The sequence below is a fragment of the Agelaius tricolor genome, unplaced genomic scaffold, assembly GCF_023055355.1.
Source record: "Agelaius tricolor isolate 1412-34295 unplaced genomic scaffold, bAgeTri1.0.p SCAF_16, whole genome shotgun sequence".
NCBI classification, from domain to species: domain Eukaryota; kingdom Metazoa; phylum Chordata; class Aves; order Passeriformes; family Icteridae; genus Agelaius; species Agelaius tricolor.
The window spans coordinates 1172347-1185626 of NW_027269276.1; the positions used below are offsets into that span (position 1 = coordinate 1172347).

Genomic DNA, 13280 nt, shown 5'->3' on the forward strand with positions numbered 1-13280 from the left:
TCCCTGTGTGGGCGGCTTTGCTCCGTCCCCATTCCCAAATCCAACATTTTCCCAACATCCTTCACGGACTGAGAATTGTGGTGACCCCCTGGAATTATCTGGCAAAATTCCACTCTCTTTCCCATGCCCATGGATAAAGCTCAAGGAATCAGAGGGGGAAAAGTGGGAAAAAAATTTGGGATAAATCCTGGGCCAACATTCAGGTTTATGGGGGATATTCCCAATCCAACAGCATTTGGATCCCGTGGACTCCCTGAGCCGTGGGAGCTTCCAGGAAATTCCCAGAGTTTTCATATCCCATAATTCATCTCCTATAGGGAGCGGGGTCCCCGGAATGGGAACGAGGGCGGCACGGAGTCTCCCGGTGGGAATCCTGGAATTCCCACTGGGAGGCTCCTCTCCCACCCCTCCTCATCCTGGGGCTTCCCAGGCCTCTGCATGGATCTGGAATTCCATGAAAAGGGAATTTACGGCTGCCCCGTTCCCGTCGTGCCGGGGAAAAAGTTGGATTTGGAAACTGTGGGATCTGGTGGCAGCTCGGAAAACAGCCGGAGGGGAGCATGGAAAGGGCTCCTGGCAGGAATCCTGTTGGAAGCCAGCCCAGGGAATTGGAGGAGCGTTTTCCATGCCTGGATCCGATGTTTGATGGATGAGTTCGGCACTTGGCTCCACCGGGAATTTTAAAGGCAAACCTGACACCTTTGGCTCAGCTCCTGGTTTTCCCCTTGCTCCAGGAGCATTCCCAAATTTCCTTGGGACGGCAGGGAGGGGACCAGGACCCCCCAGTGCCTCCCACTGAGCCAAGGATTCCCACAATTCCCAGGGATGGGAGCAGGGCTTGGGAAGGGCCGTGATGGGAGCCCCCACCCAGAGCTCCTCATTCCCACCAGAATTCCCAAGATTTTCATCCCCTCCCCCATCTGCCATTCCCAACCCGTTTTCCAGGAGCCATTCCGGAATTCTGGGGGCTGATCCCAGAGATCACCACAGCATTTTGGGACAGATCTCAGGATCCATCCCAGCATCTGGGGCAGATCCCAGGATCCATCCCAGAATAACTGGGAGGCTGATCCCTGGATTCACCCCAGGGAAATTTTGATGGGGAAATCCCAAGATCCGTCCCAACATTTTAGGGGAGCCACATCCAGAATCCTTCCCAGAACTTTGGGAGCAGATCCCAGGACTCACCCCAGAATTTTGGGGATCAGATCCAAGGATCCATCCCAGAATTTTGGGAGGATAATCCTAGGATCCATCCCAGTATCTGGTGAAAGGGGGGGTGCTGATCCCTGTTTTCCTGTGTGGAAGAGGCTGGAATTCTGCTTCCCTGTTTTCCTGGATCTGGGAAGAGCTGATGCTGTGGGAGAGGCTGGAATTCTGCTTCCAACTTTTTTTTTTTTGGAGCAATTCTCCGGAGCTCTGAGCTCAGCGGAGCTGCTGGATCAGGAATGAGGGATCCACGTGCTCCGGCTTGGAGCTGCTCCCGGGTATCCAGAGGGACAAATCCCAATCCCAAATCCAGCTCTGGAGTGGGGTTTGCCGTTCCTGAGCATCCACCTTTCCCCGGGAAGTGGGAAAAGCCTCTGGAGCGGGATAAAATCCCTGCATGCCCCCCCTCCCCAGCTCCTCCTGCACTGAAATCTGGGAATTTGGGAATTTGTTGTCATTCCCGGCCTGTGTTTACATTCCTGGTTTCCAGCCTGGTTCTTCCCAAACTCCCGAGGCAGCCGCATCCAAGGCCAGATGCCTCCCACAGGTCAGGATCAAGGAGCTGCTGTGGGAACAGCTGGAGCCTGGAAAAATCCGGAAAACCTCTGGGATGATCCCAAAAAATAGGGAGGGAAGGTCGGGAGTGCGGTGAGATGGAAGCACAAAATCCTGTGGGATTTGGAGGAGCTGGGATTTGGATCCGGGGATTTGTGGGTGCCATTCCCGCCCATGGAGAGGGGTTCGAATGGGATGAGCTCCCCATTCCATGATTCCACGAGGAATTCCTGCTATCCAGAGGTTTTTCCAGACAAACAAAAGCTTTTCCTGGATCCAGGGGTCAGCCGGGAGCACACGGCCGGAGCAGCCTCCTCCTTCTCCAGAGTTTTTGAGGAGTCATCCAAGGATTTTGGGATGGGAAAAAACACGGGATCTTCCCTTTGGGAATGGTTGATGTCATTCCCAGATCTGCATCCAGCTGAACTCGCTCCCTGGGATGAAACATTCCCTGTTTTCTCCTCCCCTCTCCCAGTTTTTTATTTTCCCCCAGTTGTCCCCCCACCCCCGCCTCTCCCAAATTCTCTCCTCTCTCTCCCAGATTTTTCCTCCCTTTCTTCTCAGTTTTTCCCTTATTTTCTTCCCAGCTTCCCCTCACTTTTATTCCCAGGTTTTTATCCCCTTTTCCCCCAGTTTTTCCCTCTCCTCTCTCTCCCCTCGTTTCCCAGAGGAGGCGAACCCTCCCCATCCCTGTGGGATCCCACCGGGAGAGGCCCGGGATTCCCGGCTGGAATTCCCGGCTGCCACAGCCCCGATTCCAGGTTGGAATTCCCGGCTGGAATCCGCTCCCTAAAGGGTGGCACGGCCTGGAGGTGGCTGTCCCCATTCCCATCCTTTCCTGCCGTGCCTCATCCCAGGATTCCAGGTGGGAATTCCCGGCTGGCACAGCCCCGATTCCAGAGCAGAATTCCCGGCTGGCACAGCTGATTCCAGGTGGGAATTCCTGACTGGCCCAGCTGATTCCAGGTGGGAATTCCCGGCTGGCACAGCGGATTCCAGGTGGGAATTCCCGGCTGGCACAGCGGATTCCAGGTGGGCATTCCCGGCTGGCACAGCGGATTCCAGGCTGGAACTCCTGACTGGCCCAGCTGATTCCAGGTGGGCATTCCCGGCTGGCACAGCCCCGATTCCAGAGCAGAATTCCCGACTGGCCCAGCTGATTCCAGGCTCGAATTCCCGACTGGCACAGCTGATTCCAGGTGGGCATTCCCGGCTGGCACAGCTGATTCCAGGCTGGAATTCTCACCTGGACTCCGCTCCCTAAAGGGTGTCCCGGCTGGAAAGGGCCGGCCCCATTCCCATCCTTTCCCTCCTCCCCGCTCCCTGGTCCCTCCCACTCCCTCCCAGCGCTCTCCCGCTGTCAGGGAGCCGGGAAAAGTTTGGGATAAGGGAAGGGATCTGGGATCGGAGCTCCCAGTCCCGCCGATGCTCGGGAGCGGGGACTGGGGCAGCCGGCGATTCCATGGATATTCCCAGCGGGATTCTCCTGGCCTGCTCCCTCTGCCTCCTGCCCGGTGAGTGCCCGTCCCAATCCCCCCCCAAAAAAACCCGGGAATGGCTTGGAAAAAGTGCTGGAAAAACCTTCAGGCGGCTCCTGGAAAAGTTTTTCCCGGGAGCGGGAGGGAGCTGGAGGCTGCTGGAAAGGGATGGAGATCCTGGAATTCCCGGGAAGCTCCCGATCCCTCCTCGGCCTTGGAGCGGGATTAATCGGGATAATCCCGAAGGATCGGAATACTGGGGGGACGGAAAGCTCCCTTTTCCCGAAATCCAGCTTTTCAGAGGTTTGTCCCGTTGGAAAACGGGGAATGCTCGGGGTTAAATTTAGGAGAGGCTTTAGGCGGAGTTTAATTCCAGGAGCTGATCCTGCGGCTTCTCCCGTTCTGCTCCGGGGGGGCTGGGATGGATTTTTCTGGGTTTTTTTGGTTTTTTTTTTCCCGGGGTTTTTCCCTTGGGAAAAGCGACTCCCCATTCCTGCTTTAATCCCATCTGGAACCCGCCCGCCACGGGAGCCGCCGAAATGAGGGGTGGAAACGGGAAAAAAAAAATATCGGGAAAAAAAAAATCGGGAAAAAAAATATCGGGAAAAAAAAAGCGCTTTTCCCCACCGCCAGGAGCTCGGCCACCGGCTCGCGCCTCCTCCAGCTGCAAACATTCCCAAACTTCCTGCTGGAAAACGCGCCAGCCTGCTCGGGGTTTTTATGGGATTGGCGCTTTTTTTGGGATTTTTTTTTTCCCCCTTTTCAGCCGCGGGATCCTTTCAAGGGAGCCGCGGCCGAGCCGCTTTTCCTGAAATAATTGGATCCATGTGTGGATGGAGGCATGGATGTGGCTCTGGAATGGGATGCTGGAAAAATCCTGGGATTCGCCGGATTCCCGGGAAATTCCCCCATGGACGCGGTGCTGGTCCATAGAGGGGGGATGGCGGAAGGGGGGTTTGGGAATTCTGCCTTGGGATGTGTGGAAATGATCCCGGAATTTGCTCCCTGGGATGAAACATTCCCTGGTTTCCTCTCTTCTCTCACAGTTTTGGGGTTTTTTTCCCTATCCATGGATTTTTCTGGCCATGAATTTTCCCTCAGGGATTTCCACCCTGGGGAGCTCCTGTCCCTGGGTGTTTCTGGATCCAGGGATTTTTGTGGGAATTCCGGAAGCACAAGGTCCTGCTGTAGCAAAGCCCCCTCCGGAGCTTTAGGAAACAATTTTGGGAGAGCAGGAATGTTTTTTTTTTTTTTTTTGGGAAACAATTTTGTGGGAAGGCAGGAATGTTCCGGGATGACTGAGCTTCTGTTCATCCCCAGCATTCCCGGCCTTCCCATCCAAATCCCGGGATTTTCCCTGAAGCCAGTGACAGACTCTGGGAGCTGGCAGCATTCCCTTGGATTCCCAGGAATTCAAGCCCACCCTGCTGCTTCCCAGAGCTTTTTCCCCAAAATTTCTTTATCCTTTGGAAAGTTTTCCTTGTTCAGCTCAATATTCCCTCTCCAGGAATTCCACCCCGAGCTCTGGCAGTGCCGGAAGCCAGGGGGAAAAAAGCTGGATTTTCCTGACAGCCCAAGAAAAACTGGGATATTCTTCCTGGGAATCAGGAAACTCTGGGGCAAAGGCAGCAAAATCCAGCCCCAAATTTTCATGGAAGCAGAACCAGGGTTGGGAATCATGGGAAAGCTTCCAGACACTTCCCAGAATTCTTTTTCCAGCTGGGAAGACCGAAGGATTCAGGCAGGGCAATTTCTCCCTTTTCTCCCCAGGTTCTCCAAATTTTCTTCCCAGTTTTTCCAATTTTTTTTCCCCAGTTTTCTGCCCTCCTCCCCTGCTCTTTCCCCCCCCTTTTCCCCCTTCTCTCTCCCAGTTTTTTCCCCATTTTTTTTCCTGGTGCTGGGGCCTTTGGAATCATCCCCATCCCAGACATTTCCCTTCCAGGACTTCCTTCTATCCTGATTTTTACCCTGGCAGGAAAGGTGGATTTTATTCCCACCCTTCTTTCCCAAGGATTTTCTTGTTTCCCAATGTTTTCCTTGACAAGAGTAAAAAGTTTGGATGCTCCAGAAGCTCCAAGGAAAAGGAGGAATTTGAGGCTTCCTGCCCTCAGAATTCCAAGGAAAACCTGGAGCTTTTGGTCGCTTCTTTGGGACAGTGACCAAAGGGGGGAACTTTCAGATTCCCAGCAGGAAAATCTCTCTGGCTCCCAAATCTCCTGGATAACCTCTCCCAAAATTCCCATTTCAGCCTGAGCCAGTTGGAATATTCCCAATATTTATTTTATTCCTTTCTTTTCGTCAGAGTTTTGGGGTTCCATCCATTGCTTGGAATCTTCTCTCCCAGATTTTTCGCTTCCTCGGGATTGAGATGCTCCAGCAGGAGCCACTCCCCGGCTCTCCCCCCTGTTTTTCCGGAGATTTCCCATTTCATGGAATATTTCTGTTCATTTATTTTTGTTCCTTTTCCGGATTTTTATCCTAAACCGTGGAATGGGATTCTCCAATTTATCCCGGTGTTCCCATTCCCAAAAATCCTCAGCTTGGGGGTGTGCAGTGCAAAATCCAGGAAAATTAAGAGGAAAATCCATCCCATCCTCTCCAACACTTCCTCTGCATCCAGGACTCTTCCGGATCCTGGAATTTCTTGCTGGGAATCCAAAGTTCCCAAAATTCCCTCTGATTCCAGGGTGCTCCGATGCCCTTCCCCCTTTCCCTTTCCCATCATTCCATGGCCTTTCCCAGCTTCCCTCTCTCCCGAGGTTTTCATTTCTTTGGGATGTGAAATGAGGTCAATGCTCCACAAAATATCTTGGCTCTCATCCCCGTCTCCCGTTTGGGTTTTTTTTTTTTTATCCCGGATTTTTTTATCCCGGCTTTCTAGAATTTCTTTCTGGATCATTTGGAATCTCCTTCTCCTCGGAATCCGTGGCCGGATTCCTCCATTCCCTGCTCCAGGAGCGGATTTGTTCCCAGGATTCCAAACGTTCCCTTTTTCCCTGACATTCCTGCCTATCCAAACATTCCCATCCTGGATTTTTCCACCTGGGAAGCAGCAGTGCCAAATTTTCCTGCCCACAGCACCTTTATATCCCGAGAAATTCCAAACTGAGCATCCTGTTCCCTGTCCTGGAGGAGGATTCCAAGGTTTTTCTTGGAATGAAGCATCCAGCAGGATTCAGGGCATCCAGTCTGGGATATCCCGGTTATCCGTGTCCATCCTGCTCCTCCAGCCTGGAATTTGGGCCATATCCCTCTGTTCCCATGGACAGCATCTCCAGCATTCCCAAGATTCCCACTCCTGGGGGAATTCCTGATTTCCCAATTTCCCACCTGGATTTGGCTCCAGGCACAGGGAGGAGCTGCCAGAAAATTCCCCAGATTTTGCTCCAGGTACAGGAAATTTCTCTGGAGTTTGTCCCCTGTGAGCACCAGGATCCCAGGATCGGGATGCCGTGGATCCTGATCCTGCTCTTCTGTGGGAAGCAGCATTTTCCAGAGGGAAAGGACCAATCCCAAAAATCACCCTGTCCCAGCTGAAATTCCATCCTTAGGGATGTCCCCCTCCGGAGCTGCCTCTCCTCAGCTCCTGCTCCCACAGGGAATGGGAAATCCCAGGTTTGGATCCTTGGGAAAACCCTCGGGAGTGGCTGGGATCCCTTTTCCATGGATCCCATCCAGTGATCCCCATGGAAGTGGCCGAATCCATGGAATCCAGAGGGGGGAGCTCCTTTCTCCTTCCCCTTCCCATCCTGGCTCCAGGGAATTCCCGGCATGAGCTGCTGAGGGCTGGGAATGGGCTGAATTCCCAGAATTCTGAATCCTGAATGAGCTCTGAGCTCCATCCCAAGGGCTGGATATTCTCTTGGAGCTCCAGGATGGAGAGCGGAATTTTGGGATGCTGCAGATGAGGTGGGGCTGGAAGGCTTTGGAATTCCCATCCTGGCTGGGATGGGAACGGGATCAGCCCATCCCTGCTCCTGCAGCACCTTCAAAAATTCGGGAGCAGCTTTCCCAGGATGGGATGGGTTGGAAGAGCCTCTGGAATTGTCGAATCCAGCCCCAAGCGGGAGCACCCGGAGTGGGGTCTGGGATTGGAATAATTCCATGGCTGGAACCTTTCCGAGATTTCGGAATTCCAAGTTCGTCCGTGTGCAATTGGTGTTTTCCAGCTTTTTTTGGCTGACGGATCCTTCCCTTTTTTTTTTCCCCTCCCCAGGATTTGGGAATTCCTTCAACATCGACACCAAGAGGCCCCAGATCATCGCGGGATCCAGGGAATCTTTTTTTGGATACACGGTGCAGCAGCACGACATCGGCGGGAAGAAATGGTGAGCGGGCTCTGGAAAACTGGGAATTCCAGCGGGAATTTCCTTGGGAATTACACCAACCCACCCCAAATCTCCTCCTCCAGAATTCCCAGGAATTGCTGGGCCAGGATGAGGTTGCTCCTGGAGGTGCTGAACGGAGGAAAGGTTTTCCTTAAAAAAAAGAGGAATTTTCGGTGGGACAAGGGAATATTGGGAATTTGGGAAGGGTGGGTGTGGAGGGGGTGTCCTGGCTGGATCACGATTCCTTGGAGCCCCCCAGGGCTGGAATCCTGTCTGGAATTTGGGCCCAGGCCATCTCAGTTTTTACAGTTTTGCATGGAGGGGCCGGGGCCTGGAGAATTGATCCATCGGGAATGTGGGATGAGCCTGGGATTGGCTCAGGTCTGGGATTTTGGAGTGGGTTTGGCTGATCCCAAGGATGAATCCAGGGCCGATCCTGGGGCTGATCCCGGGGCTGATCCCAATGGAATCTCAAGGATGAATCCTGGGCAGACCCCAGAGGATCCCAGGGATGAATCCAAGGCTGATCCCAGAGGGATGAATCCCAGGGGATCCCACCAGGTGTTGGCAGAGACCTTTGGTGCATTCCAGGAGCACATCCGGGCGCTCCAAAGCCCATGGAATTCCCTGGAATTCAGGATCTTTCCCCCGGATGGATGAATCCAGACTTAATCCCATAATTAATGCAATGGATTCTCCTGGAATTCCAGAATCCAGCCTTTACCACCTTTGGAAAACCCTCCCGTACCCTGAGCCTGAGATTCCCATTCCATGGAATTTTGGGAAGTGGTCCTGCTTTCCACCAGGACTGGGAGTTTTTCCCATTGGAATTGTGCATCCTGTGGAAAGGCTGATGCCTCGGGAAGGAAGTTGGGAGTTCTGTGTTTCCTGGGATTCTGAGGGAAGTGGCTGGAAAATCCCAATTTTGGGAATATTCTCATCCCAGTTGCATCCATAGGAGCTGTTTTAGCTCCATCCCAGCTGAGGGGCTGCAATTTCTGGGATTTTGGGATCTCTTATCCCATTTTTCCATGCTACCACCACTGGTGGGGTGGCCAAGGGCTGAATTCCCTGGAAACTGGGAATTTTTTCCTGCTTTCCCAAGCAGGACCAAAGACCATCCCTGGCTTCTTTTCCCAACTTTTCCTGCCAACATCCACAGGATCCACCTCTAGTTTTTCCTCCTGTTGGTCCCTCTGCTTGGAAAAGTGGAATTTTTCCAGCGGGATCCTATGGATGGACACAGACACAAAAACTCAGGACGGCACTGCTGGAATCTGCAATCAAGCGGGGAAAAAAATTCCAAGGGAAAAATGGAAAGAGCAGCTGAAAGATGGAGAAATCTGGGAGCAACCAGAAACCTCTGGAATAAAACCCACGGATGTGTGGAGGGAGCTGGATCCGAATTCCAGGAGCTGGACAATTCCAGGTTCAGGATAATTCCCGGAGCTGGCAGGACACGGAAGGAAAGGGAATGTCCCGAAACCCCAATTCCTGCCGAGCATCTTCCAATCCCATCCCAAAGGATTCCACAAAATCCCCTGGAATGCAGCAGAAACTCCGAGGATCTCTCAGAATCTCGGCCATGGATGTGCCGGGATCCAGCTGCCAAATTCCAAGCGCGGAATCCGAGGATTTTGGCACCTCTCCCTCAGTCTGAGCCTTTTAATGCTGCTCTTGGCCGCCGGGAATTGTTTGGGAGCGGATTCCAAGAATTTTGTGTTTATGTTTTTTTTCCATATATTTCTAAAGGAAGATTGGAGTGGCTCCAAACAGATTGGATTTTCCAGGTATTTTTGGAAGTCGGGAATTTTCCCCTTTTTCCAGACTTTTCAAGGAACCACCCGGACTCATGGAAGTGCATCCCAGAGAACGGAAAATCCATGAGGAAAAATTTGGGGTTATTAAACTCTGGGGGGGCGGGGAAAAATTCCACTTGGACATTTAAGGCTGGAAAAGCTCATCCATGTGGGATTTGATTTTGCTCCGGCATTTTCCAGAGCAGTGAGGGGTTTCCAGACCTCCTTTTCCACACTTTTTCCAGCTTTTCTCTGGAGCTGGAGGTGCCTTCTCCAAATGGGGATGGAAAAGATGACAACAGGTGCCTGGAATTCATCCCAAAAACCACCGGAGCTCCATGGAATGGCGGCTTCCCGCTCCTGGAGCAGGCAGGGAAAGCAGGACCTGGAATTTTGGGATCAGAGCATTCCCAGTGTCCAAACTGGGGGTTTTTGGGAAAAATGGGAACTCCCTGTGCTGCTGGGACAAAATGGCCTGGGAGGAATTTTGGGATAAGGAGAAGGAATTCCTGGGAGGATGGGAAGGGCTTTGGAGGGTTTGAATCCCATATCCCGGCAGGTTGGACACCGTGGATGGATTTGTTTGGGAATAATGAACAGAATTCCCACAAATGGGATGTGTATCCCTTAAAACCTGGAAGCTCTCGTGGGAGTGGGAGCTCCTGGATGCTTGAGGCAAACACAGCCTGGAATCTCATGGAATTTCGGGAAGAATCTTCCTGGAGGTTCAAGAGCAGGGAAAAAAGGGAAAAAAAATCCCTTCATCTTTCGTCTCCCCCTTCCAAGGGTTTGTCCCGGCTGCTTCCCAACATTCCCAGGAGCTGTCGCTGGGAGCATCCCAGAGCTCCTTTTCCAAGGAATCCTGGAGTGGGACACCTGGAGCCCGATTCCTGGAATTTTTGGGATGCTGGATGCTCCTGGGGAGCTTTCCCTATCCCAGTCTCATATCCCGCTTATCCAAAGGGAAGTTCTGATCCCAAAACTCCTCTCTGGGAGCATCCCAAAGTTCCTTTTCCAAGGAATCCTGGAGAGGGGCACGGACACGATGGGGACAGGCAGTGGTGACAAATCCAGACCCAAATCCCAGGAAACAGCGGATAACGGGAGCAAGGGCAGCACAAGGAACTCTGGAATACCGTGGGCAGCAGGAATGCCACATTCCTGTTTTTCCGAGTGTTTTTTCCTCGTTTTTTTGGATGTTAAGGAGATGTTTCCAGGCGAGGCCTCTCCGTGATTTTGGCTCAGCCGGGATTTTCCATGGAGCCACTCTGGGATCTGTATCCACAGGGTCCTGTGTGATCTCCTGCTTCCCTCCTCTGGAGATTCCCAAGAAAACTGGGAATTTCCCAGGTGACTCTTCCCAGTCTCCCATTTCCACCCCAAACAAATCTTTCTCCTTCAGAACCACTGTTGATTCCCAGATTTTTTTTTTTTGCCATTTGAACATCCCTGGAATGTTCAAATCCAGCTCGGAGCAGCCTCTGGAAGTGGGGCTGGAATGACCCAAACCATTCCATGATTTTCTCGAAAACGAGGCCCAAAAGAGGGAGCATCCCCCCAAAAAACAGGGAATGGGGTGGGTTGCCACAGATCCTGCATCCTAGGGTGGGAGGGGGAGCTGGGAGCAGACATTATGGAATTCTCTGCACTTCCACCAAAATATTCCAAGCGCTCCGGCGGCGGCCAAGCCAGGGGAGAACTCCAGCCAAGAAAACCTCTGGCAGGAGCTGGAAAACAGAAACCCCTGGAAGTGTTTTTCCAGATCAGCACAATTCTGGCTTTCAATCCAGCCAGAAGATTTTTCCCTCTTTTTTTTTTTCCCCCCTCCTCCTTTTCCCTTCGCTCGGGCCGGGATTGTCCAGGACCAGGGCCTGGAGCTCAGGGGTGGAATGGGATGAGCTTTAAGGTTTTTCCCACCCAAACCATTCCAGAATTCCTGGATTTTGCTGGTTTGGAGCCTTCCCCGGTCTGCAGGCATGGACACATCCCATTCCCAGCCTGGCCGGGAAATTGGGAATCAGGACCCAGCGTTGGGCTTTGCTTGGAGAGCAATATCCTGGGCTATTCCTGCTTTTCCTCTCCTTATTTTTTTGGGGATGAAAGTCAAAAATCCATCCTCAGACAGCTTGGAGCAGTGAGAGCTTTTCCCACTTAATCCCTGTTGGGTTTTTTTTCCCTTTGTTTTCTCCGGGAGCAGGGAAGGGAGAGGGAGGCGAGGCAGGAATTGTTTGGTTCTGATTTTCTTTCAAAGCCTCATTTTTTGGCCAAGTTGTGATGCAGGAGCCGCTTCCCTCTTGGGAATCCAGGGAAAAATCGGGAGATTTGGGATGATCCCAGGATGCGTGGAGGGGGAAAGCTTGAAAAAACCCAGGAATGTCTCCCTTCCATAGCAAGATGCTCCGGTTTTCTTGGGATGAGCTGGATTATTTGGGTATTTTTGGGAATTTGGGATAACCCATCCCAAATCCCTGATTTTTTTTTTTGTATTTTTAGAAGGAAAAATCCAGGATTTCTAGCCCAAGTTTCCAAGTAAAGGAAGAGTGGAGCAGCATCCCTAAAAACACCTTCCAAACAGCTGGAAAAGCCTTTTTCCCGAGCTGCCAAGTTTCCATGAGGATTTGACAGCTCCAGCTGATGAATCATTCCCATTTAACCAAAAAGGGAAAACAATTCCATTGTTTTTTGGGAGACAAGAATCCCGGCTTTGGGAGCTCTGCAGCCGCTCCTCATTCATGGCAAAATCTGGGAATGTTTGGGTTTCCTTTGGGTCTGCCTCGTCATCCCAAAGGGATGATCCAACCCCAGAGCCGCTGGTTTTTGGGGAATATTGATTGTTGGGGGGTGTGATCATATTGATATGGGAATATTAATTCATGGAAAAGCCTCCAGGAGGATTCCCTGCAGGATGGGGGGCACATCAAGCTGGAGCTGCTCCCAGAAGTTCATGAAATTCCATGTGTCTGAAATTCTTTGGGAATTACACCAGGAGATCCTCGTTTTCCACGGAGCCTCCACCTTCATTCCTCCTCATCCTCAAGGATTTGCCATTCCCCTTCCTGATCTTCCACCTTTTCCCTCTTCTCCACCAAATGAGATTGTGGGAAAGCCTGAGGAAAATGAGCAAATTCCTGAAAAATCCCAGATTTTCCTGGATGCTGTTGAGAGCAGCTCCAGCTGGAGATGATTTTCCCGTGGTGAATTCCCACATTAAGCCGTAATTCAGGAAGTGTTTCCATGAGAATCCTTGGATTCAGGAGCTTTTCCTTGGGTGAGCGATTCCGGTTTGGGATAAAAGAATGGGATGTTTGTCCTTGGAGCAGCAGCATTTTTAAGGAATGACAATTCCTGGTCTAACAGGGAACATCTGTGCCGGTGGCTTTTCCAGCTGCTGGGAAGGGCCCTGTGGAACAAAAGAGCTCCTGTTTATCTGGAGATCCAGACTGGGACGGTTGCATCCATAGGATTTTTGGGAAGCTAAAAATTAAATTTAAAAAAATCCCATTTATTTTGGGAGTGGGAGTTGCCAGCAGCTCGCGGTGCCAAGGATTTTTGGGATAGCCTGGAAAGAAGGGATGGATTCCTTAGGCCCTGCGCTCTTCCTGCTTCTGGGTTGCTGAGTTGGAATGCTGTGGTCAAGAAAAAGTGGGAAAAATGTTTGGATGTTCCCAAAAATATCTCAGCTGGAAGTCGGTGTCCTTGCTGGGGAATGGAATTTAGCAGCTCCCTTCTTTTGGAGAGCAGGAAAATTCCCAAATTTGCCCCCAGCTTGGGGTAAATTCCCTTTTCCAGGGTTTCCCTGGGGAAAATTCCTTCCCCCCACTGGAGATCCCAATGTTCATCTCCCAGTGTTCGTAACAATCCCAGCTTGGAGAAAATTCCCTTTTCCAGGATTTTCCAGGGAAAAATTCTTC

At 51.8% G+C, this 13280-nt stretch overlaps 1 protein-coding gene across 2 annotated transcripts in view; it reads left to right on the plus strand.

The window, feature by feature from the left end:
• Window positions 1–13280, plus strand: part of ITGA11 (integrin subunit alpha 11) — a 40395-nt gene continuing 27115 nt past the window's right edge. Inside the window, exons 1-2 of one of the 2 annotated variants that reach the window (XM_071441119.1) lie at window positions 1–3278; window positions 7459–7570. In XM_071441119.1, coding sequence (XP_071297220.1) covers window positions 3227–3278; window positions 7459–7570 — 164 coding nt within the window. In that variant the 5' untranslated portion in view covers window positions 1–3226. The other variant, XM_071441117.1, reaches the window with a different exon arrangement.